Source organism: Pituophis catenifer, unplaced genomic scaffold, assembly GCF_029215685.1.
Source record: "Pituophis catenifer annectens isolate HBS135680 unplaced genomic scaffold, rPitCat1.0.hap2 SCAF_4, whole genome shotgun sequence".
Taxonomy (NCBI): Eukaryota; Metazoa; Chordata; class Lepidosauria; order Squamata; family Colubridae; genus Pituophis; species Pituophis catenifer.
The window spans coordinates 14752920-14777326 of NW_027256884.1; the positions used below are offsets into that span (position 1 = coordinate 14752920).

The following is a 24407-nucleotide window of genomic DNA, read 5'->3' on the forward strand; positions in this document are numbered from 1 at the left end:
CCACTGATGCAATCCCTTTGATTTACTTGTTCAATGGTTTCTTTGTTGGCTTTGTTTTCCTCATCTTCTTCTTCCTCAACCTCTACCGGGGCTGGAGTAAGAGAGGCCACAAAATGCCAAAGAATGTCATGGAGGGACGTGGTTTGTATGACGTTGCAGAGAAGCCAGTTAAAAGCCTAGGAAAACAAGAAGAGACAATGCCAGGCTTCTGGAAAATAAACCCTGTTCAATTCATTAGAGCAAGACAAGCGCCTACCAAATATGTGGACCCTCAAAGAGAGAATCAACAAGCTAAAAAGGGAACAAATTTCCCCAATGCTTTTGGGCTGAACCACGAGCAGTAAAACAGCTCATGCTTTTTATAAGCAGAAGTCCTGCTGGTGCATCATTTACCAGCAAGGCGATTCGTATTAATTTACCTCCATAGCAAACACCCGGCAAGCTGATTTCCTTAAAGCTTGTTTCATGGCTATTTCGAGTCCTTCCAAATCATGATGCTGAATTACAAATGCCAGAACGGGCCACTGGAAGTTTCTCTCTCCTCTGGAAAGAGAGCTGTGGGCGGAGATTAACCGAGAGAGTTCAGGAGATGGATGTCTCAGGAGAGAGGAGCCCACTTCTATTTGAAGGCAGAAACAGACGGAAACATTAGAGGAATAGCTTTCAGGCGGGATGGTCAGCATCAAACTAATATCAAGCTAGAAACATTGCACATGTTATCTGCCACACTGTTCTCTGCAAGGGTGGGCTCCTGGGGGTTTGGCAGGGTTCGGGCGATCCTCCAGCCAAGGATCACTGGGGTTCGGAGAACCCCCAAATGCCACCCTTGGCTGGCCACGCCCACCCCACCCCTCTCAGGAGTCTCCATGCAGCCTGTTCATCATTCTAGGTAAGTGCAGGGGCCGCGCAGAGGGTCTGGGAGGGCAAAAAACAGGCCTATCTGGAAGTCCAGAAACAGACTTGTTTCCGGCCTCCGGAGCCTGGGGGGAATCTATTTTTGCCCTCCCGGAGGCTCGAGGAAAGCCTCCAGAGCCTGGGGAGGGTGAAAAACGGGCCTACCGGAAGTAACGGAAGTCCAGAAACGGGCCCATTTCTGGCCTTCAGAGGGCCTCCAGAGTCTGGGGGAGGCCGTTTTCACCTTCCCGGAGGCTCAAGGAAAGCCTCCAGAGCCTGGGGAGGGCAAAAACACACCCACCCCACTGTGGTCCAGGAGGCCAATTAGGCTACGCACAACATGGCCACACAGACCTGACAATAGGGCAGTGAACCCGTTGCTAAAGGATCTGAGGCCCACCCCTGGTTCTCTGCCTCTTGGGAATGCCAATGGCTGCCTCTATAATCAAACCAATGTCTTGGTTTTCAGTGCTTAAGAACTCAGATGCTATTAACACTGACCCGTTTCTCACGTTGGGTATTACGCTGCATGTGAATCATGCCAAACACTGAATGATTTGCAAGGTACCAGCCATATATAAATTGCTTTGGGGAAACTGGCCTTAATGAGTACTCATATAAGGCACTGGATCCGGACTCTGAGAGGAAGATTCTTTGCAGATTCTCAGGGTTTCTGGCTCTTCTCTGAAGGGGTTTTGGGGGAAAGGCTGCCCCTGATCTGACTGCAGCCTGCCTATCGGCTCCCACAGTTGTGCGAATGCCTCCAAGGTGGAAAGCAGAGCACCCACAACATCTGTAGCACAGAGGCTGTGTAGCAGCAACCGATGGCCTCTGCCATGAAAAGCAGCGTTCTACTTTCTTGGGGTCACTTGGGATATTCTCGCCTTCTTCCTAGGGACTAATGAAAGCCCTCCCTGGCACTGCTGCCTGCTCGCAGGTAAGGGAAGAAGTGAGGAGTGCAAAAGATGGAGAGGAGGAGAAGGAATCAGTTCATCCTCTACAGGGCTGTGTGTGTGGGAGGCTATCCCTAAGGGCACATCTGGAACTTTGTGGCAGTGGTGAAATCTGAACCGGTTTACTACCGGTTCGCTGGCTGCGCATACGCAGTGCGCACCACGCACCAAATGCAAGGTGCAAACGCACAGTGCACGCCAAAAGGAGGCATGCGGTAAGTAGAACAGTGCGCGGGGGGGTGGGGGGTGATCAGCTGTGGCACGCAATCTTTTTTTTTTACTTTTAAAAGTATTGCTTTTAAAAGTAAAAAAAAAGCCTCTGACAATCCCGCTGCTCAGCTGGGATCGTCAGAGGCTTTTTTTAACCTTTTAAAAGCATTTTTTCTACAACCTCTTCAGCCGAGGTTGAAAAAAAGCCTCTGATGATCGCGCAGCTCAGCTGGACATGGGTGGGGGGGGCAGGGATTTTTGCTACTGGTTCTCCGAACCACCTGCCCCCATTTTTATTTTATTTATTTATTAATTTTGTTTCTATACTGCCCTTCTCCCGAAGGACTCAGGGCAGTGTACAGCCTGATTAAAAGCACAAGGACAGACAAAATTTAAAAATTATTAAAATTATTAAATAATTGGCCCAATTTTAAAACTCCCAAATTTAAAATCCCATTTTTAAAACCAATTAAAATCTTTACATTGATAGCCCGGCCTGGTGGAACAACAAGGTTTCGAGGGCACAGTGAAATACACGGAGATCGGAGATCTTAAGCATTTCTGGGGGCAGTTCATTCCAAAGGGCAGGGGCTCCCACAGAGAAGGCCCTTCCCCTGGGTGTCGCCAGCCGACATAATTTGGCCGATGGCACCCTGAGGAGACCCTCTCTGTGGGAGCGGACTGGCTGGTGGGAGGCTACTGGTGGCAGAAGATGGTCTTGAAAGATCCATCACTACTGGATCAGGCGATCTGGTCCGAACCGGAAGCATTTCACCCCTGCTTTGTGGGTATGAACTGTTCTGGGTATGGAAGCACAGCAGTGTGGGCCCGTTCCAAGACAGAGATGGAGATGAACACAGCTCAAGTGTTCCACACCAATTCCCCGAGGGAAAGACGTTCACTTCCTCACCTGCATCTCCGCTGTTAACTCTCCTTCTGGGGATGGCCTTGACCCGGGCAGGCAGAATGGAGTGAGGCTTGTCGTATTCTGATGCAACGACGGAATAGGATCTTTGGAAAACGGTACGCTTTGCAAGGTCTGTATCTGTAATAGGACTAGTCTCTAAACTGGAAGAAGAGCAGAAGCGATTTTGATTTTCAAGCCACTTTGGCACTCCATATACACACAAACATGTACAGTATACACTAAGAGCTGCTTTCAGATGTTCCTTAGGAGTGTTCTCTGTTGTCAGAGAATATGTAATTATAATGACAAACTACAATCAGATACTTAGAAGGAAGAATAAACATTCACCATTAGGTAATTAGGCAGATAATTTTCCATCCGCTATAGATGGAAAATTCATATTCCAATGAATTCTGTTCTGATTTAGGCTTCCTTAAAAATTAAACAACACAAACTTAGTCCCGGCAAATCTCTTTAATTCATACGGCTGTAAATTACTTTCATTTACAGTCCGCAAGGCTTGATAAACAGTCTTTCAGAGGAAGGTTATCAACACCCACCTATCTCACCTGGAACGTTGCCAGAGAGCTAATTTCCAGACCCAAGGCAAGGCCAAACTTGGCACAGAGTCACAAACAGAATTTTTAAATCTTGAATCGGCCTGATGAACTAATTGCTTCCTGCAAAAGCTCACGTCCCGTTCGCTTCTCTTTTATGTCTTATGGGAGGGGCCAATCATCTCCAAGCTTTACTCCCAAGTCGACCCTGTTTCCTTAATTGTTCCTGTCTCCTGGCAGCTCTGCGCATGCGCACACTGGGAACAGGCTCACGCTGTTCTTCTGCCTCACTGATGTCAGACTCTGGAGACTCCGGAGGCAGCAAAGAACTACCAGATGGCCTTGCCCCCTCTCTGCCTCCGACTCAGAGCCATCGTTGAGCCTTCCCCAGACTCCAGAACTGGCCCACATTCCTCCCCAACCTCCTCACTGTCTGAATCTGCTGCCAGCTCTGCTGGCCGCTGGCGGGCCACAACAGATTCATATTCATTCATATTCATATTCCAGTGGATAATTAGGCATCCATATTCCCACAATCAATGTCCAGTCTCTTCCTTTAGAAAAGTGCTGCGTTGGGTTTTGCTCACCTAGTGTGCATTTGAGTGTTTTAGAGCAAAATTTAAAAGTCATCCAGATGGACACAACCAAAGGCTTTATTTAGGATTACATGAGTCCTTTTCCACGATCAGGCACTGAATTATTACTCTTTTAATAAAATATTCTGGTTGAAAATTGGCACGATGACAATTAGTGCACAAACTTAAGCCTGAATCCTGTTCAGCTCAGGTTTGCCTTCCTTTCAAATTAATATGGCAGCATTTAGCAATAGCAATAGCACTTAGACTTATATATCACTTCACAATGCTTTACAGCCCTCTCTAAGCGGTTTACAGAGTCAGCATACTGCCCCCAATAATCTGCGTCCTTATTTTACCAACCTCGGAAAGCCGAGTCAGCCTTCAGCTGGTCAGCATCGAACTGCTGGCAGTTGGCAGAGTTAGCCTGCAATACTGAATTCTAACCACCACGCCACCACAGCTCTTAGTAAGTAGATCAGCATACATTAATATCAGAATGGATTACCTTGGTGGCATGGATTTCATGTTGCTTTCTGGCTCCTCAAATACATTAGGACTGGCATCCGGAGTAACAGATATATAAGGTGCAGGCACTGAAGTTGAACGCAAATACCTCATCTCATCTTGAAAGAGGTTGTCGTCTTGATAGCCCACAAAGTTTTCGTGATGATGCCTGACCCCAAAAAATAATAACAATGCACATCGGTAAAATCAAAGTGTTTATAGCCATTATGTGTTGTGGCCTGTTGGCTGCTGGCCCCTCCAGCAGCCAAATCAGATGAGGAGGAGACATGGGAGTCAGGGTCAGCATCAAGGCAACCTGAGAGCTCTGAGGGGCAAGAGGGCATGGAGCTGGCAGAGAGAGAGAGACAGAGGCAGAACCTGGGCCATCCGTCAGCCCTCAGATGGAGAGTCAACAGCCCCCAGGTCTAGAAGTGACTGATGAGGAAGAGGAGGAACAGCTGGGTCCAGTGCCTGACGCACAGATGTGCAGAAGGCAGAGGAAAGGAGAGCAGTGGAAATCCATGGGCCGATCCTTGGGAAGGAAGAGCAACCACTGCTAGCAAAGCCCCACCCTAACTCTGGGGATAAAAGGCAAGGAGCGGAGATGAATAGATGTGGCAGACAACTATTCATCTCCCTGCCAGACAGCCTTGTTAGCCGGCAGTGAAAGAGAAACTTTTTGTGGGGCTGCTGGCGCTCCTAATAAAGGAATCATTGCTTCAACTACAGAGGGTTTGTTGTGTTTGGGGAGCTGGGTCAGAACACTGGGAATACAAAACCTTCCAGTGAGACAGAGGTGTTGACGAGAATATGGGAAGGTCATCATAGATGTCCATAAAACCGCATGGCTGTGTACATGTAGCACCCGGAGTCGAGATCAGCTCAAGGGGGAATGTCTTTCCAATTTAGTGATTTAGTGATTCTCATAAACATGGACATAAAAAACAGGCTCCATTGCTCTTACCTGGCTAATGTCTGAAGATAGAGGCAAGGCATTTTCACAGGAAAATCCTCAGAAATGCCTTCCTTGACGCTGGGAAGCTGGGACTGGAACGGCTTGGATGGGTGGTAGCACAAAATCGAGGGTTCAGCGGCGCTGCTCAAGGCCAGCAAGAACAGGGCATTCCCTTTGATCACTTGGTGGGCTTCCATGGTGGGCAAGGCACGGGGGGTCTTCACCTGGGTCGGCTTCCTCCTCGACTGTTTGACCTATAAAGAAATAAGTTGAGACTGGCTGATCTGAGATCAGAGCCCAAAGCAGGCCTACTGTTGTGGCCCGCCAGTGGCCAGCGGAGCTGACAGCAGATTCAGACAGTGAGGAGGTTGGCGAGAAACATGGGCCATTCCTGGAGTCTGGGGAAGGCTCTGATGAGGGCTCTGCGTTGGAGGCAGAGATGGGGCCGGGGCCCATATGACAGGTATCAGCTGCCTTCGGAGTCAGACATCAGTAAGGCAGACAAACAGCTGGAGCCTGTTCCCAGGGTGCACATGCGCAGAGTTGCCAGATGAAGGAAACAGCTAAGGAACAAGGGTTGACTTGGGAGTAAGGCCACAGGTGGACGATGAAGGTCCCCTCCCATAGGGAATAAAAGAGGAGCGAAAGGGGAGGGGTGTTCGCAGGAGTTCATTCAATTAGTTCATTCCTGCATTCTTGCCAAGTATTGCGGCGTCTGAAAGATCTCGGCCTGGCCACTCTCCAAGCCTGATAAAGGTCGGTAATTGTGAACTATCTTGAAAGATTGTGGGAGAGGAAAGACTTTGCTGGAGAGGAATTCACTGTAAATTAAATAAAAAGGGTTTATCGGGACGAGGACTTGGCTTCGTGCGGCTGGGGAAGCCTAGGTTAGAACACCTTCAGTGCTCAAAAGTAATAGTCTACATGTCTTGTGTGCTGAGATCTTCACTCTCTGGGAAAGGAAGACAAGGGATCTGCTTGTCTTGTGACCCTGTGAAAGTGGTTCTTGGCCAAAGGTCCTCTTTCTAACGACCTGGGCCTCCAGGGATTGGGGGGGGGGGGATTCTGGATTTGGGACACAATCCTTAGAAGATCTCCCAGCAGGACCCAACTGGCTTGGAAGAAACAGAGGAGATCTATCTACCTTTTCTCTCGCTGCTGCCTGCTTTTCACGGAGGTATTTTTCTCGGCACCGATCACAGACAAGGTACCACGTGCTTCCTCCTACGCCACCATCGCCACAGTTCCCGGCCCATCCTCCGCAAAAGTGTCCGATGCTGTTGTAGCCTTGTCCGTCTGCGTACCGGCCACAACCTGAAAGCACAGAAGGTCACCTTAGACGTAGAGAAAGATCTTAACAAAGCCGTTCCTCAATCAAGCATTCACAAGATGACACTCTCTGGTGCTCAGTCACCTCGGTGCAAGAAAGCTGGATTGAACCATTCTCCAAGAACTATCCCTGAAACGGATGTCCCTTTCTTAACAAAGGGATGTTTCAACCCCATTAAAACTTCCAGTACTATAATTGGGTGCATTCTGGATCCAGAAGAAAGTGAAACCATTAATCAATTGTCCTATCTAGCGAATATTTTCATTTATGATCCAAGATGAGATATTTAAGGGATTCAATCGACACAAATCGGCCAACTTCTGTCTTGGCAACAATGATAGATTTGTTGAATGACGAAGCAAAGCAAGGGTACAATCAAAACTGGTGGCTCAGCAGACTGATAGCATTGTGATTAACACCAGCTGTCTGCAATTACTGTAAATTCGAACCTCACCAGGCTCAAGGCTGACTCAGCCTTCCATCATTTCTAAGGTAGGTAAATTGAGGACCCAGTTTGTGGGGGCAATAAACTGACTTTGTATAAATATACAAAAGTATGAAGTCTATTGCTTAACGCATTGTAAGCTGCCCTGAGTCTCCGGAGAAGGGCGGCATATAAATCAAATTAAAAAAAAGAAGAAAAAAAAAACACAAAATCCCTTTGGGTTGATGTCTGCTGTCTCTTCAGCCTGGGTCTAATGCAAGAGGAAAAGGCCAGGGATGGCTCAAGGCAAGGAAAGGCAAGGCTTTATGGTGAACTGACAACACAACCGTGGGCACCCCCTTCCCTACTCTATACAGGTAGTCCTCGACTTACAACGGTCCATTTAGTGACCATTTGAAGTTACAAGGGCACTGAAAAATGTGACCTATGACCGTTTTTCACATTTACGACCATTGCAGCATCTCCAATGGTCACGTGGTCAGAAATTCAGAGGCTTGGCCGCTGACTCATATTTATGACGGTTGGAGCATCCCAGAGTCATGCGATCCCCTTTTTACGAACTTCTGGTAAGCAAAGTCAACGGGGGAAGTCAGATTTACTTATCAGCCACGTTACTAACTTAACAACTGCATCGATTCACTTGATCAAGTGAATTGGGGCAAGAAAGGACCTAAAATGTGGGCAAAACTCACTCAACAACTGTCTCGTTGAGCTCAATTGTGGTTGCAAGTTGAGGACTACCTTATACATGACCATAGCAGGCGTGAGAAAATGTGAGAAAAATCCGACTGCCTCCCTCATTTTTGCCTGGAGGCCCTCTTACCTGGATGTGCTTGTCTCATGTGATAAGTCACTGGATACGGGTGGGACTCCCCACACAATTCACATATGGTGTCTTTCTCCGGACGCTCCCCAGCAAGCTGAGCCATTTCCCCAAAGAGATTTCCCCTGGGTCTGGCCTCCGCCTTCTCTTTCTTCTTCTTCTCCTTTTTGGATTTCTTGTTCTCTTTCTCGCTTTCTTTTTTCTTCAACACCGCACAGGATCCAGGGCTTGGGAAGATCATGTTCTGGGAAGCCGCCTTGATGGTTGCCAGAGAAATGTCTTCCCAAAAAGCGACCAGGTGCTGCAGCGTTAACGGCAGAGGCGACTTGGTCTTCAGCGGCGGGTGGCCGGAGCTATCAAAGGGGGCCGCTTCCGACTTCCCATCCTCGCAGCGTTCGTGAAGAGGCGGCTCTTTCAGCATCGACAAGACCTTGTTCTTATTGATGCTCCCCATTTTGGAGATGTCAGGCCCGTGAGGAGATATGTTGAACATGTTGAGGGCGGAGGATATTTCCAGTGAGTGACGGTTCTTCAGCTTGGTTTCTTTCTCTTCGGCTGGCGCTTGGCTGAGATTGCTCCGGATGGGCGCGTGCTCTTTGGAAAGCTCGGGGTTGAACTTCAGAAACGAGGAGCAGGCCATCGCGTCGTGGACGATGCCTTCGTGCCACAGGAAGGATGCAAAGACGGTCCTGGCACATTCGGCGACTGAAGGAGACATAGCTGGTTTGGCTGGCTCTACCGACCGGGCTCCTTCCCCTTTAAATAGGCAGACTGACCTCTCCTTTTTGGGCCTGGCGTGCCGGTTGGCGCACTTCCGGCCCGCTTTGGGAGATGCCCTCGTGTCCTGCTCCTCTCTCAGAGGGGCCTTCCCTATGCTGAAGTGAACTTTGTTCAAGCCTTCCTCCAGGCTGCTACAGTCAGAATTGCTGTCCTCGCATAAGGTGTTCGTCACGCTGCTCGTTTTCAGCGTGCTGGATGTGCAGACCTCAACGACTTCGCTGTGAAGGTTTTCTTGCACCACGTGAGGGGAAGGGGCTCTGTTTTCTGTGTCGCTCCCTGATCTCCCTTCCTTGGGCGCAATTTTGGGCTTCGGCGAAGTGGATCTTCCCCGTATGGGTTCGGTGAGAGGCACCTTCTTTTTACGAAGAGTATCCGGGTCCAGTGTGTAAGAATCCGATTTAGACCTCTCCCGAGGAGGGTCAAGCTTCGTCTTCACTGGGGTTGAGGGTTTCTGAGGAAGGGGCTTCTCATGAGGAGAGGACGACCGCCGAGAACCAGCACCAGATGTGCAGGATTTCCCCGATGGGGCTGTCTTTGGAGAAGGGGCCCGAGTTCCCGGGCCCGGGGACTCTGCCCGAAGGGAAGGCGCCGTCCTCCCCTCAGATCTTAAGGTCTGAAGCGTGTTGTGATTTGGGGACAATGATCTGCTGTGGGAATCGGACCTCAGCTTGGCAGTATCCGATTTCAGCATCAGAGACTCACTGGCCGATAGGCTCTCTGTGTTCCTAGGCTTCTTCTGGTCGGCCACGGTGTGGCTCCAACGCCCATCCGATTTAGGGGTCCTGCTTTCCCCCCGGTATTTTAAGGCCACGTCCGCCTTCCCTGCCGGAGAAACTGATCTAGCAGCTGCAGTGAAATTCAGCCTGTCACCTGTACAATAAAATGTTATAATTGGGTTAAAAAGGAAAGATTAGTGAGACAACCCTTACCACATTGACCCGTCATAGAAATTCATTTCTCAGTGTTCTCACTGCCACCAGAAAACCAACACAACCGCTACAGAGAAGTTTCCAGTACTATAGGGAAGAGAGAAAAGTGTTGACTAAAACATAGTTTTATGGTCAGAGCCCAGAGTGAAACTCAGTTGTGCAAATTTTGAGCTTCTGTCCCTCAAAAACTGCTTCTTAGTACCAGTAACTGTTCTAGAATTACATGGTGGCAGAAGAGATCATAGCAGTAGGATTGGGAGATCAAGAGGGGATCGGAAGTCCCTTTCTATGGTATTTGCAAGAGACCCATCTGGATCTAGGAAACCTCTGATGACCAGCTTGCTCACATCTTACAACACCGGCTACCCACTCCAGGGCAGGAAAGGGAAGTGTCCTTCTCTAAAAGCCAGGATGAACCCAGTTATGGTTAAGAATTGGGGGTGGTTTCTTATAGCAGGGACACCACTGTGCATATTGAGAGGAGAGGAAGGATGTCTGTCTGGAACTAGGCTTTAGATCCTGACATGGATTCTCTTGGGTCCCCTTGACTTGCTGTTTCAGAGAATCTGACCCAAAGAATTGACGAGACTTGCAGAACTATTGAGGAAAAAAAAAAGGGGGGGGGGGAGGGAGGTAAGAAAATAGCTCAACTGGAAGCTCCACGGATCTTTCAGCTTACTTTGAAATCCAATGCAGGATCACTTTTTTAGGCATCAGATAAAAAACATTCCACAATGTTCAGGAAAAAGCTAAAAGTCTATGGAACGTCTCATTCATCCAAGTCGTGGTTGTCTCTAAGGGGCTTTTATTTTAAAAGCAAGTGGACTTTCTGATTTTTCTTTAAGACATTTTGCTTCTCATCCAAGAAGCTTCTTCAGTTCTAGCTTCTTGGATGAGAAGCAGGGGTGAAATGCTCCCGGTTCGGACCGGATCGCCTGATCCGGTAGCGATGGAGGCGAGTGGTTTGGAGAACCGGTAGCAAAAATCCCTGCCCCCCCCCATGCCCAGCTGAGCCGCGCAATCATCAGATGCTTTTTTTTTTTTTTTTAAAAGAGCATTTTTTCTACAACCTCTTTGGCCAAAAAAATGCTTTTAAAAGTAAAAAAAAAAAAAAAAAGCCTCTGATGATCGCATGGCTCAGCTGGGATCATCAAAGGCTTTAAAAGCATTTTTTTTACAACCTCTTCAGCCGGAAGAGGTTGCAGAAAAAATGGTTTTAAAAGTTTAAAAAAAAAAAGTTGGCCACACCCACTCAGTCATATTACCTCCACCACTCCCAAGCCATGCCACAGAATCGGTAGTAACAAATTTTACATTTCACCACTGATGAGAAGTAAAACATCTTAAAAGATAAATCAAAAAGTCCAGTTGCTTTTTAAAATAAAGGCACCTTTGGGAAGCATAGCTAAAAGATGTCTCTATGCATATTTTAATAAACGTAAGAAATACAAGTTGCTGAAAAGATAAAAACAGTTATTTCAAGGGGTATTTTTTTTCTTCATTCAGTACTGACCTACATAATATATCAAAGCAGGAATTGCCCAAAAGATTTACAAGAGTTACGCTATTCGGTGCCGATATTATGAAGCGTTTCTTAACTTGTTAAAGATGACTTCGTTGCCAGTCATCCACATTCAAAATGATTTGAAAAAGGACTTTGTACCATTCAAAATTAAAGGAAGCATGTTATCAAGTAGGGAAAGACGGTTCTCTTTTTAACCCCACCCTGTTTAGCGGCTGTACTGAGCAATTAAATCAGACTGGAAAGAGAGAGTGCCTGGATCCATTTGGAGCGAAAGCTAAGAGGGCATCGCAAACCATTTGAAATGTTATCATGTCCATTCAAGGTGGGACACAACTAGACAAGAAATGTCCATGGAGATTCTCAGTCATCCAGGTCATGGTTGTCCCAAAGGTGCTTTTTTCAAGAGGCAACTGGACTTTCCTATTTTTCTTTGAAGACGTTTCGCTTCTCATCCAAGGAGCTTCTTCAGCTCTGACTGGATGGAGGGCAATGGAAGGATTTATACTCCTTGCAGACAGCTGGTCATTTGCATTCTTTTTAGAGAGTCATTGAGGCCACTTGGAGGTTCGTCTGTGTCCCGCAAATGACCAGCTGTCTGCAAGGAGTATAAACCCTTCCATTCCCCTCCATCCAGTCAGAGCTGAAGAAGCTTCTTGGATGAGAAGTAAAACGTCTTCAAAGAAAAACAAGAAAGTCCAGTTGCCTCTTTAAAAAATCACCTTTGGGACAAAACTAAACAAGAAGTGTTTCTTCACATCCTTTGAGCTTGCACAGGTGTGCTGCCTATTGTGTTTGGGCGTTAAAATCGCAGAGGCGCGTGCTGCTGCTAGTTGGAAAACCTCTCCTTTACAGCAGAAACCACAGTCTGACATGTCAGCCAAACCACCCTGAGCTAACACAGAAACCTTCTGGTTGTCCAATCTCTTCTTAAAAAGAGAAGTTAGAGCATTCACAACTTCTGGAGGCAAGTTGTTCCACTAGTTAACTGATCTGTCAGGAAATGTCTCCTTAGTTCTAGGTTGCTTCTCTCCTTGATTAGTTTTCCCCCATTGCTTCTTGTCCTACCCTCAGGTGCTTTGGAGAATGGCTTGACTCCCTTTTCTTTGTGACAGCCCCTGAGATATCGGAATACTGCCCTAGTCCTTCTTTTCATCAAACTAGACATACCCAATTCCAGCAACCATTCTTTATATATTTTAGCTTCCAGTCCCCTAATCATCTCTGTTGTTCTTCTCTACACTCTTTCTAGAGCCTCCACATCTTTTTTTTACATTGTGGTGATCTTGTGATCTCAACAGGGCATTATGGAAAACCAAGCTGGATTCTTAGAAGAGCAGCAAATATTTCAGGAGTCTTTAGCAATGGCTGCGTACATAATGCAGACTTTTACACTACTTTCCCTGCGTCCTTTTATTGGTCAACTCTGGGAAAGACCATATAGCCCAGCATTATTCTGAATATTTTCTGTCTTGTCTTTAGGTAGGAACGCTGTTGTCTTACAGAGTAAGAAAAACCAATTAAACATGCAAAACATTAATTGTATGACAATCATCTGCTCTTTTGAACCTGGGCAAAGAGAAAGAGGACCTCCAGAAAGAAAACAGCTCATCTCTGCTAATGGAACAGAAACAGAACAGGCAAGGGAACTAAGACTTTGGGTTTCCACAAGAGATTCAGGCAGTGGTGGGATTCAAATAATTTAACAACTGGTTCTATGCCCTAAAGACCGGCTGGATGGGCGTGGCCATGGTGGGTGTGGCCAAGGGATGTGACAGGCAGCATTCAGCCTCCTGCACCCCTCTGGGAGCAAAAACGGGCCGCAGGGTGATGCGCCACCCCCCCCGTGCCCCATTTTGAGCCTAGGAGGCCGTGGTGGGTTCCTCCCGGTTCGGTCCGTTTCAGCCGAGCTGGTAGCGGTGACGATATGACGTCACCGAACCGGTTCTCCCACCCCTGCCCTCCCGCCCTCCCACCCCCCCACGTTCTTCTTACCTTTTATTTGGTCCCACCCCCAATCTACTGCTGCCTCCTGAGTCCCAGCTGATGACTAGAGGGAAAAAAACTGTTTAAACTCTTGCCGCGGGGCTTCAAAGGGCCGTCCTACAGCTGATCAGTGTTAACAGCAAACAAATGAGTCGGGTCGTAAGTGCGAGGACTGGTCATAAATGCGAGGACCTTCCAGAAATGACTGACCAGCTAGCCACGCCCACCTAGTCACATGACCTCCAAGCCACACCCACAAAATAAGCCACGCCCACAGAACCGGTAGTAAAAAAATTTAGAACCCACCCCTGCTAGGAGGCCTCCTTGAATCCTCCTGGGAATGAATGAAATGAATGAAAACAGAGGGGCATGCCGCACCCCCCCTGCATCCCATTTTGGACCTAGGCCTTTCTGAAGACTCCTGGGAGTGAAAATGGGCCCGGGGGGGGGCACCGCACACACACCCCGCGGCCTGTTTTGGGCCTAGGAGACCTCCCTGCAGTTACCTGTGAGCCAAAATGGGGTGCATGGGGACTCCTGGAAGGGACGGGGCGGTAAGGGGCAGAGCCAGCCAGCAATTTAAGGGCTGGTGTTGCATTTTCTCCCACTTAAAGTGACAGTGGAAAAATTTTCTTAGACAGAAAAGGATTTCTCTGCTTCCCCTGATCCCATTCATTTTCAGCTACGTTTGTAAAACCCATATCTTTTTTACAGAACCACATGCAAAGACATATTTAACGTATCTTATAATTTAGCTTTTGGCTGTGCAAGAATACAGGGAAAAAGGACTAAAAAAGTAAGGTAAAGGTAAAGGTTCCCCTCGCACATATGTGCTAGTCGTTCCTGACTCTAGGGGGCGGTGCTCATCTCCGTTTCAAAGTCGAAGAGCCAGCACTGTCCGAAGACGTCTCCGTGGTCACGTGGTCGGCATGACTAAATGCCAAAGGCGCGCGGAACAGTGTTACCTTCCCCCCAAAGGTGGTCCCTATTTTTCTACTTACATTTTTTATGTGCTCACTAGGCCTCTACCAAACTACGACTGTTTCTTGCAATGTGATCAATAATTTGGCTATTACATGAGCTATCCATCACTCGGATTGGGTATTCCCATCAATGCAACAGTTCACAAAAGCTATATAAGTTTATATAAGTTGTATAAGTTTGAGGGCCAAAAGTAAAGAAGAGGAAATAAGAAATAGGGAGCAAGATCTCTTAAGCTGAAATGTTTTCCTTTCCTTTCTATTTCCCTTCTCTTCTAAAGCTGTACCGTCTTGTCAGAAATGCTCACAAAACTCTATCATCACAATTCACTTTCATTTCCACCTATAACTCTAATAAAAGAAAATTGAGCGCAGATTTGAAGATATTTAAAGTTTCTACTTGATATCTACTTGTGCAAGATTTCAGATACACAATAATTAAAATCCACTGCAGTGTCTCTGTGTTGTATTTCAAGAAGAGGAACAACTATCCTTTCCAAATAGAGCTTTTGAAGAGAAGAGGGGGGGGAAAAAATAACATTCTGCTCTGGGCATTAATTAAGATTTCAAGTCGACTGATCCATGCACTTGTCAACAACAAAGTCTAATCTATATCAAGATAGTCAGTAGAGGGTGCTTGATTCCCCCAAATGTTAGCTGGTTTATTAATTGCAAATGCACTATTATTATTTTTTTGGCTGAGGATTGTTTTTGAATTATCTACTGAGGAATCTAAAGACCTAAACCTAAAGACTCCTGTCACATCCCTGATGTGACAGGAGTCATCCCTCTCTGATGAAGCCAAAGTGGACAGAAAGGATCCACATAGCCAAACATTATCCTCTACTTTCTCTTACCTGTGGATTCTCTCTCCTGTGTTATCACTTTGAAAATGCTTCCTGAGGTTTATTTCCACCCAGTGGAGCTGGCCAAAGTCTCTAGAAATAATGGGTAATAAGCAATAGACTTGGGAATCTTTATGAGTCAAGAAGAGGAGAATTCTAACTACTTGGTCTCAACAACAAGCCCAATAGCACTTCTATTGATATCTGCAGGTGCTTGATCTTCGAAGGGATGTCATCTGTGGTTTTCTTTAGGCACAACATTAGAAACCGACACAAGAAAAAATTTGGAAGGAAGAATGTACATAGATTCCTTGTGGACTATTTAAAAATGGCCGTGCTGTTCTCAAGGCTGAACCCAATTGGTAAGTTTAAATGTTTACTTAAGCATTTCTTATTCTGAAGCTTTTCGTTTGTCACCTTCAGTGGAAGAAGGCTATCTTGTTTAAGGATTGGCCAGAACTGTCAAATTTCTGGTGCTCCCAATTAAAGATGAAAAAGCATCAAGAATTATACCACATGTTCTGTTTACAGAGAAGATTAAGAACTCTTTGAAAACAGGCAAAAATCAAAGTTTTAATGTACGGTAGTCTTACCCTGAAGGATCAGGACTGAATTCCTTTCTATTCATATAGAAAATGAGTGGAACAGACAGCTTGAGCATTAACTCAATTTATCAGCATTAATCCCAATAAGTTTAACAAACAACTTTTATGGAATTCTATTATGGAACAGACTGGAAAACAAAAATAATATAAATTTTCAACTTATATGAAGAAAAGATCTTACAGAATTTAGTGAAACTCCCACAAAATTATGAAGAAAGTAAGGGAAAAAAATCAATTAGTCATCATCTTTGAAATCAATGCTTTGATATCAAAGTATTGCCTTCATTCATCAATGCTTCCGTTTAAAGCCACAGCTTGGTAATAACTGCAATAAACCCGTACAACAAAGTTCAAGATGTAACAATATTTACGAGAAATTTCAATTCTTGCAAATATTATATAATTTGAGAATTCTTTCACTGAATTAAACTCAGATATTTTCTTTTTACAAATACTCCTGTAAGTGTACTATCCATACCAAAGATCATTAAAAAAAGGCCAGGGTGACAATCGCTACTAATTATAGGTAAACCTCACATTTGGTTCCATGGGATGGAAAGTCGACATAGCGGTAAAAGAAAGGTGAAGGTGATAAGCAGCAGAGAGGCAACTGAGGTGGTGATAGCAATGGTGCAGCTTCGAAACGGACAGATGAGGCAGGAAAGGCTGACAGACTTACTCTGAAGCTGTGGCTGAGGCTGCTGGAAGGGAAGGGACTGTCCAAACACAAATGGGCTGTGGATTAGGGAAGAGGGAGGATTTGCAGCTTGATCAAAGATGGAAGGAGCTGGGAGACTAGGCCGTGACTGAATGGAATTCAATAGGGCGCTCAGTTGGTCACCTGCAGTGGGCAAAACAGTTAGAACTACAACCTGTTACCTTCAAAAAGGGCAAAAATAAAGCGTTCATTTGAGACCAGTGAGGCCTAGTCCGACCCGCCATCTTGTAATTAAGAACTATTCTGCTCACAAGGCATATAGTACAAGATGACGCAGTGGTTAACAAATATTTGGTGGAATTGCGAGCAGTTTTGACCAAATATATTTGCAAAAAACCAAAGCATACAGAGATTATTAGAAGCGTGTTCCATCAAACATTTTTTTCCCAATAGTCTTCCTTTTATAAGTTAAGAACAAGATTGCAGCCTGACCTGGAAACGAGCCCAAATCCTACGAGTATCTGAACAAAGACTTTGGAAATCAAAAAACAAATAGCCAATGGGAGGAAGAAAAAACAAACATAAATTTATTTAGAATACATTAAGCAGAGACAATGGTAGTTCCTATTCTGAAGAATACCCCAACCTACTCCATTCCACCCTGCTCCATTTCATCAGGCTGCTGCCTACTCTCCTGATGGCTCCTAAGTTGTCCCTGGAGAATATCTGGTGGAGGAGGAGGAGGAGGGTGGTATGAACCTCCTATGCTACTGCCATGAGTGTTATGGTATGGCAATCATGGTTTAATACTCACATTTCAGGCAGATCCTGAGATATGCAAATGACTGAGAGTGCCACCCTTTTGTGCAGCTGAGGATCCTGAACAGCTGTGATCAGTTTCAAATGTATTATTAGCAGGATATTTTTTCTATAACTTTCATGAGTTTCTCCTCAAAAATTAAGATTTCTGAAGACTATTGATCATTCTGAAGGCAAAGCATCTTAAAAATCTGCCCCATTTGATTTTAAATATTTTGAAGTTGCCTAAATGGACTCATTGAGAGTGCTCTACGTTTGCTAATATCAACTAACAATTTTTTTTAAATAAACAGTACCAACTTTTGGTAACAATTCCATGGATATATGTCTATGGAGATTTTCAATCATCCAGGTCACAGTTGTCCCAATAATGGTTTTTTTTTCCCTCTAAAAAAAGGCAACTTTCTTGGTGCTTCCTTTGAAAATGTTTCACTTCTCATCTAAGAAGCTGCTTTAGTTCTGAAGAACTGAAGTGCAAGAGATGGCTGAAGAACTAAAGCAGCTTCTTGGATGCAAAGTGAAACATTTTCAAAGAAAATACCAAGAAAGTCTAATTGCCTTTTAGAGAAAAAACACCTTTGGGACAAATTCCATGGATAAAATCTGCAATCAGAATTGAATGTCAAGCAAGAGGGAATCTATTCACCTACAGTAAGTCCTCTGAACTTTTCAACTTTCCCACTGCAGACCTTCAGGGTCTCACATGCAGCCAGCCTATCCTGGAACTGCATATTTCAAAGATAATTTTAATATCGCCTCATTCAAATTTCCAAAGGTGACCACAAGGTAACCCTTTTCCACCAAGGAGGTAGAATCTTCTTGTTGCAGAAGGCTGGGGCAAGATAATTTTCTATACACCTATTGGTGACTTCACCGATTATACTAAATCATTTTATTACTGGAAGAAATTTTAATTACTTTAATGCCGATTCGGCATTTGGCATATTTCTGTTAATAATCCTTTTTGTTTTTTAATTTTCAATCCGACGTAAATTGGGTTTAAAAAGGGTTTCTGGAGGTATGCAAATTGCCTTCATCTTGGTAAATCTTAATTCTTATTCAAATCTTACTTCATCATCGGGAGATTCCTGATAGGTCCCATTCACCTTCTCTAAAAATACTTAAATGTACACTAAAGAAAACAATATGTCCAAACATTTAATCCAGTGGATAAAGAGACTTCCAATAACATTGCAATACATCAAAATCACCTTCCCCTTGGAATGATAGCCAAGCAATAATCTTGCAAATTCAATAAACTTCTCCAGGAGATCTCCTATCAACATGTAAAAAAAATTGCCTAATGAAAAATTATCTCCTTCTTAGAAGATCAATTATAAGAAGGTGCCAAAATCAGTGCCCAGCAGCCTATTTGTGAAATGACACCTCCTTGTGTAGGCTGAAGAAATGCTATCTGAATTATTAGGTGGATTAACTCAGCTACTTTCAAGAGATGAATGCCTAAAAGACATAAGGAGAATCTTAATGGCTAGAAAAAAAATGAGAACCCTTAATTAATCCAATTAGTATGAGTTTGAAATCTCACTTGAATGGATAAATTTGGAGAACAAGTTACCACTATCATTTGATGTGATCTAGATAGAAGGAACTTAATCCATGATAAGACTGATTAATGATTATCCCTGCGAAAGCTACCCATCCTTCATTGCAATTCTGAATATTGCCAAGGTGGAATTTTAGCCAAAGGCATTGATGATGTTACTTCGTTTGGTAAGGAAACGTTTGCAAGAAAACAACCAAGCTCAGAGAGCACACCAAGGACCCCAACAAGGGAAAGTCTGCTTTAGCAACAGATACTCAATTCACTATCTAAAACTAGAAACAGGGAAGTCATTCAATGCTGCTGTCTTCAGAAGCTCATTCATGTGGAGAGAAATGTTCTTGTCCTAACACTGAAAACAAGGAAAACAGAAATGAGTAATTTGGGAAGACCTCAGCCAGGAGTCTCCCTAACCTATCCCAACCCTCTCCCGATGCTGGTGAGATAGGGAGGAGGACATATGAGTGAAATCAAGAGAGCTGGTTTGATCTCTGAAAAGGTTCTAAGAAATCTATCTTCTTGTCTTCTTTCACTTCTTTTAGGCCTGGACATCTGTATGTTTTTGATCATCTAAAGCAGCGGTCCTGGGCAGGGGTGAGCTTCAAAAATTTTAGCAAGGGGTTCTCTGCCTGGTTGCTGGGTGGGCGTGGCCATGATGGGCATGGCCTAGTCGGCCTCTTGCACCATGGTGGGTAGGGGGGCATTTATGTCCTTCCCGGGCTCCAGAGGCTTTCCTCGAGCCTTCAGGAGGGCGAAAACGGCCTCCCCAGGCTCCAGAGGCCCTCTGAAGGCCTAGGCCCATTTTTCGCCCTCCGCGAGCATCCGCGCACACCCTGCACTTACCTGCATCCAAAACGGGCCACATAGGGACTCCTGGGAGGGGTGGGGTGAGATGGGCGGGGCCAGCCAGGAGTGCACAGAATCTTAGCTAGAGGTTCTCCCAAACCCCTGCGAGCCCCCAGCAGCCCACCCATGGTCCTGGGTCTGCAAGTTCCAAAAATGGAGTGCATATTCTAAGCCCCATCTTTCTGCTGGACTAAAGGAGATAAGAAGAGGGCTGAATGTTTGCATTGTGAGGAATCAGAAACAGATTTCAAGCGGATTTGCAAAATTATTTTGTCTGTAAGGAAAGGCCAGGGAAGGGTATAAACTGCTTTTTCAATGCAATGTGCCAGTTCTTCTTCCAAGAATTTCTTGGGTCGCTATAATGATGGGATGAGGATCATCCCTTTCAAATGGTATGTAGCCACATCCATTTTTCAGTATATTTAGGTGCAATAAGACCAAGAACACAACTACTGAAAGGATTTTCATGTTTTGGTGCTATACAGAACCCCAACTAGGCAAGAAAACAAAATGAATCAAGAAGATATATAACATTAATGGACACCCGGTGCAAAAATACCCTGGATCGGTCCAATAATTTTTTTTAAAAAAAGATATTATGAATTAATGTGGCAGGGAATCGAGAGGGAGGGAGGGAGGGAGGGAGGGAGGGAGGGAGAGAGAGAGAGAGAGAGAGAGAGAGAGAGAGAGAGAAGGAGGGAGGGAGAGAGAGGGGGGGGCAGGCAGGCAGATGACAGAAGAAAGAAAGAAAGAAAGAAAGAAAGAAAGAAAGAAAGAAAGAAGGAAGGAAGGAAGGAAGGAAGGAAGGAAGGAAGGAAGGAAGGAAGGAAGGAAGGAAGGAAGGAAGGAGAACAGATAAATGCTTAATGTTTTATATGACTTTCTTGTTGATGCCACTCCAAGAAAGAGTAAAGAGTGGTCTTTTATTTTGACTGAACCATTGGAGTCAAGGCTATTTATTTATTTTCACATTGCTTAAATCAATATTTGATCTTTCCTAAAGAAGCTGAGGCAGAACACAAAATACTTCCTCCTCTAGGTTTTCCCTATTACAATAATCCTGTGCAATGGGTTGAGGTGACAAAGAAACCAGCCCAGAATTACTCTATAGTTGAGGGCAGATTTGAATTATGGTTCATTATTTTACAACTAAAGATCCATCTGAATAAACATGTTTTTCAAAGACGGCTAAAACTCTTCTTACGGTCAAGCTCAGTTCCTACTAACTCATGGGACACCTTCACGTGGGATTCAGCGCAATGTTCTAGAAGGGGCTTATTTCTAGTTCTAATCTATAGCCCTGACTTCTCATAATAGCCTTCCATCCGAATACTAACCAGTTCCAGTGTTGTTGCTCATCTTTCAGGATCAACCATGGCCAGCTAGAGGTGTGACCTAGCTAGAGTCATGGTCATCATCCTCACAAATTTCTTCTCTTATTTTAAAAACGCAGAGAGTGCATTAATGCAGCCACAAGCCCGCAAGAAAGACCGCTCGCTAATCGAAAGTAGGCGCAAAGGAAATATCCTGGGGCAGGGTTTTTACCTTTGTGGTTTCCAAGTCCGTAGTCAAATCCTTGGTCATTACTGCAGGCTGTCCCTCTGTGGAAAGTTTGCAGCGAGAAAGGGCTTGGTGGGGGAGTTTGGCCATTCTGATCGACAAGAACTTGCTCTGTTTAAACAAAGAAATAAGCCAAAAAACCAAAAGAAAATAATAATAATAACAACAACAACAACAACAACAACATCCCAAGCCTGGTTTAGAACGAACTGATCATGTGTGTCAGCAGGGAATGCTAGAATCAAACTTGTAATACTTTATGCCAGGGGTCTCCAACCTTGGCAACTTTAAGACTTGTGGACTTCAACTCCCATCTATCTATCTATCTATCTATCTATCTATCTATCTATCTATCTCTTTCTTTCTTTCTTTCTTTCTTTCTTTCTTTCTTTCTTTCTTTCTTTCTTTCTTTCTTTCTTTCTTTTTCTTTCCTTTCTTTCTTTCTTTCTTTCTTTCTTTCTTTCTTTCTTTCTTTCTCTCTCTCTCTCTCTCTCTCTCTCTCTCTCTCTCTCTCTCTCTCTCTCTCTCTCTCTCTCTCTCCCTCCCTCCCTCCCTCCCTTCCTTTTTCTTTCAAACTGAGCTGCCATTCAGAACTAAATTCAAGTCCTCTTTTGTTGGCTGTTCCCCCAAAAAACCAAAAGGGGTGGAATCTTGCTCCTCCTAATTGAAGGCGTAGCAGCGCACTCTGAAACCATTTCAGTACAGGTAGTCCCCAGCGTACGACTCACAACTGAGCCTGAAGTTTCTGTTGCTAAGCGAGACAGCTGTTGAGTGAGTTTTGCCCTGTTTTATGATTATGACCTTCCTTGCCCCCGTTGTTAAATCAATCCTTGCAGTTGTGAAATTATGTAACACGGATATAAAGTGAACCTGGCTTCCCGATTGACTTTGCTTGGCATAAGGTCGCTAAAAGGAAATTGTGTGACCCCGGGAACACTGCAACTGTCATCAATATGAACTAGTTGCCAAGCATCTGAATTTTCATCACGTGACCATGGGGATGGCTGTAACGTTTGTAACTGTGAAAAACAGTCCTAGGTCACTTTTCTCAGTGCCCTTGTAATTTGAACAGTCATTAAATGAATGGTTAAGTCAGAGGTCTTCAAACTTGGCAGCTATGCTGGCTGGAGAATTCTGGGAGTTGAAGTCCACAAGTCTTAAAGCTACCAAGTTTGAAGACCTCTGGGTTAAGTTGAGGACTACCTGTAATGTTAGACACGTGCATGTGTGTATGCCACCCACAAACACACAGAGAGACACACACACAGAGCCTTGTTGTAATAAAATAGTTAAGAATAGTTAATATATTAATTTATTATATGACTCTTCTTTTATTAATGTTATTGTTTTTATATGGGATTTTATATTCGGTAAGCCGCCTTGAGTCGCCATGTGCGAATAGACAGCAATATAAATTCAATAAACAAACAAACAAACAAATACAGACAGAGAGACAGACTCTGGTCTCCACTTGGTGTTGTGTGCTTAGCTCTAAAGCCCATGAAGGAGACAGCTTTGGAAAAAAATGGTGGCACTTGCCATCTTCGTGACGCAGATACTGGTTTCCGCCTCTGTCTCTAGCCAAAGACCAGGCTTCCCCTTCGTCGCTTTCACAGAATTCGACCATGCTGTTCTTGTCCATCCGCACCCAGGTCCCTTCCGAATTGGTCACCTGGCGTGCACAGACATAGGAAGGAGGTCAGGATTTAATTTCGCTTCTTGCTCTGGGTCACGAGAGGCAGCAACATGATTCCACGCATGAAAAAAGAGCCTTCTTTTCCAGTCAGAAAAAAGCAACACACAGGCATGTTTTCCCAGTTAATTTCCAAAGAATAAAGAATAATTTAAAAAAAAAAATGGCATGCATTTACAGAAAGCTTGAGATTAGTATTTTGAACAAATTACACTGAAGTAGGTTCAGAAGAAGAAAAATAAGAAGAATCGGGTAATTTAGAAAGTTCTGTGGCAGTTCTGATTTCATTTCATTTCATTTTTTTGAAAGCTCGAAACAGAGAAAGCCTGAAAAGAGATCCCTAGGTATTCCACAGTCCCAAAGTGCTATTATACGTCCTGGATGCTCTTTGAGGGGGAAAAATAGCATGACACACTACATCCTCACACCTGTTGCAAGAGAAGAAGACCTAAGCATGCAAAAGTGGGCATTGATTCCAAGAAGTCAGATAATTGTTGTGGCACCCCCAACAGTAATTCATTAGCGAAGTTTTGCAAGAGAACAACTTGCTGTTTCGTTTGTTTTTATGAATTAACTCTATTCTAAAAAAAAGAAATACATGAGAAAAACAGATGAATGAATTGTAGACAACAATCTACAAAAGTTAACCCTTGGCAACCCAAGGAGGAAAAGCAAAGCCCGAGAAGGAGAGCAGTTTTTGCTGATTTGCAAGCCAGTATCTATGAAGGTAAGAAGGGAAGTTCCAGGAGTCCTACCTCGCCCACTGCCTTGACTCTGTTTCCCAGAACTAACATTCCAATGGGGATACCTCTAAGGTTGGGACAGCTTCGGACGTTGTGACCTGATGGACCAGTCTTCACTACCTTATACAGTCCAGGCCCACCACGAAGGAATGGCGCATCGGGCTCCTGCATGACTGCTTCCTGAGGACAGGGTGAGTTGGGGTCTTTGAAAAAGTCCTCTGCATTAGATCTAGACTCCTGAAAATTTTGGAACACAACAAAACAAAAAACAAAAAAAACCAGAACAACCTGTTAATAATGCCCTTGTAGTTTTCAGCTCTACTCTCTTATAAGCTGCCGCAACTAAGGTCCACTCTAAAAGACGATCACACGTGTTAATTTCCTTATCAAATGTCTATGGAGGTTCTCAGTCATCCAGGTCACGGTTGCCCCAAAGATGCTTTTTTCCCCCCAAGAGGCAACTGGACTTTCTGGTTTTTCTTTGAAGACGTTTCGCTTCTCATCAAGAAGCTTCTAGGATGAGAAGCAAAATGTTTTCAAAGAGAAACAAGAAAGTCCAGCTGCCTCTTGGGAAAAAAAAAAAAAAATCTTTGTGATTCCTTATCAAACAGGACATGAACTGGCCGTTTTTCCTGAATTACTTCAGTGCCGAAACATCTGCTATGAATAAAGCAAACACTCATCCATCATTCTGAAAAAAAAAACAGGCTAGCAGAAGGCTAAA

At 44.6% G+C, this 24407-nt stretch overlaps 1 protein-coding gene across 1 annotated transcript in view; it reads right to left on the reverse strand.

The window, feature by feature from the left end:
• The window catches only part of MYCBP2 (MYC binding protein 2), a 141969-nt gene that overhangs the window by 26955 nt on the left and 90607 nt on the right, over positions 1–24407 (reverse strand). Inside the window, 10 exon segments of the mRNA XM_070944184.1 lie at positions 27–176; positions 420–619; positions 2968–3125; positions 4605–4772; positions 5568–5812; positions 6703–6872; positions 8157–9806; positions 21233–21358; positions 22787–22919; positions 23696–23920. Coding sequence (XP_070800285.1) covers positions 27–176; positions 420–619; positions 2968–3125; positions 4605–4772; positions 5568–5812; positions 6703–6872; positions 8157–9806; positions 21233–21358; positions 22787–22919; positions 23696–23920 — 3225 coding nt within the window.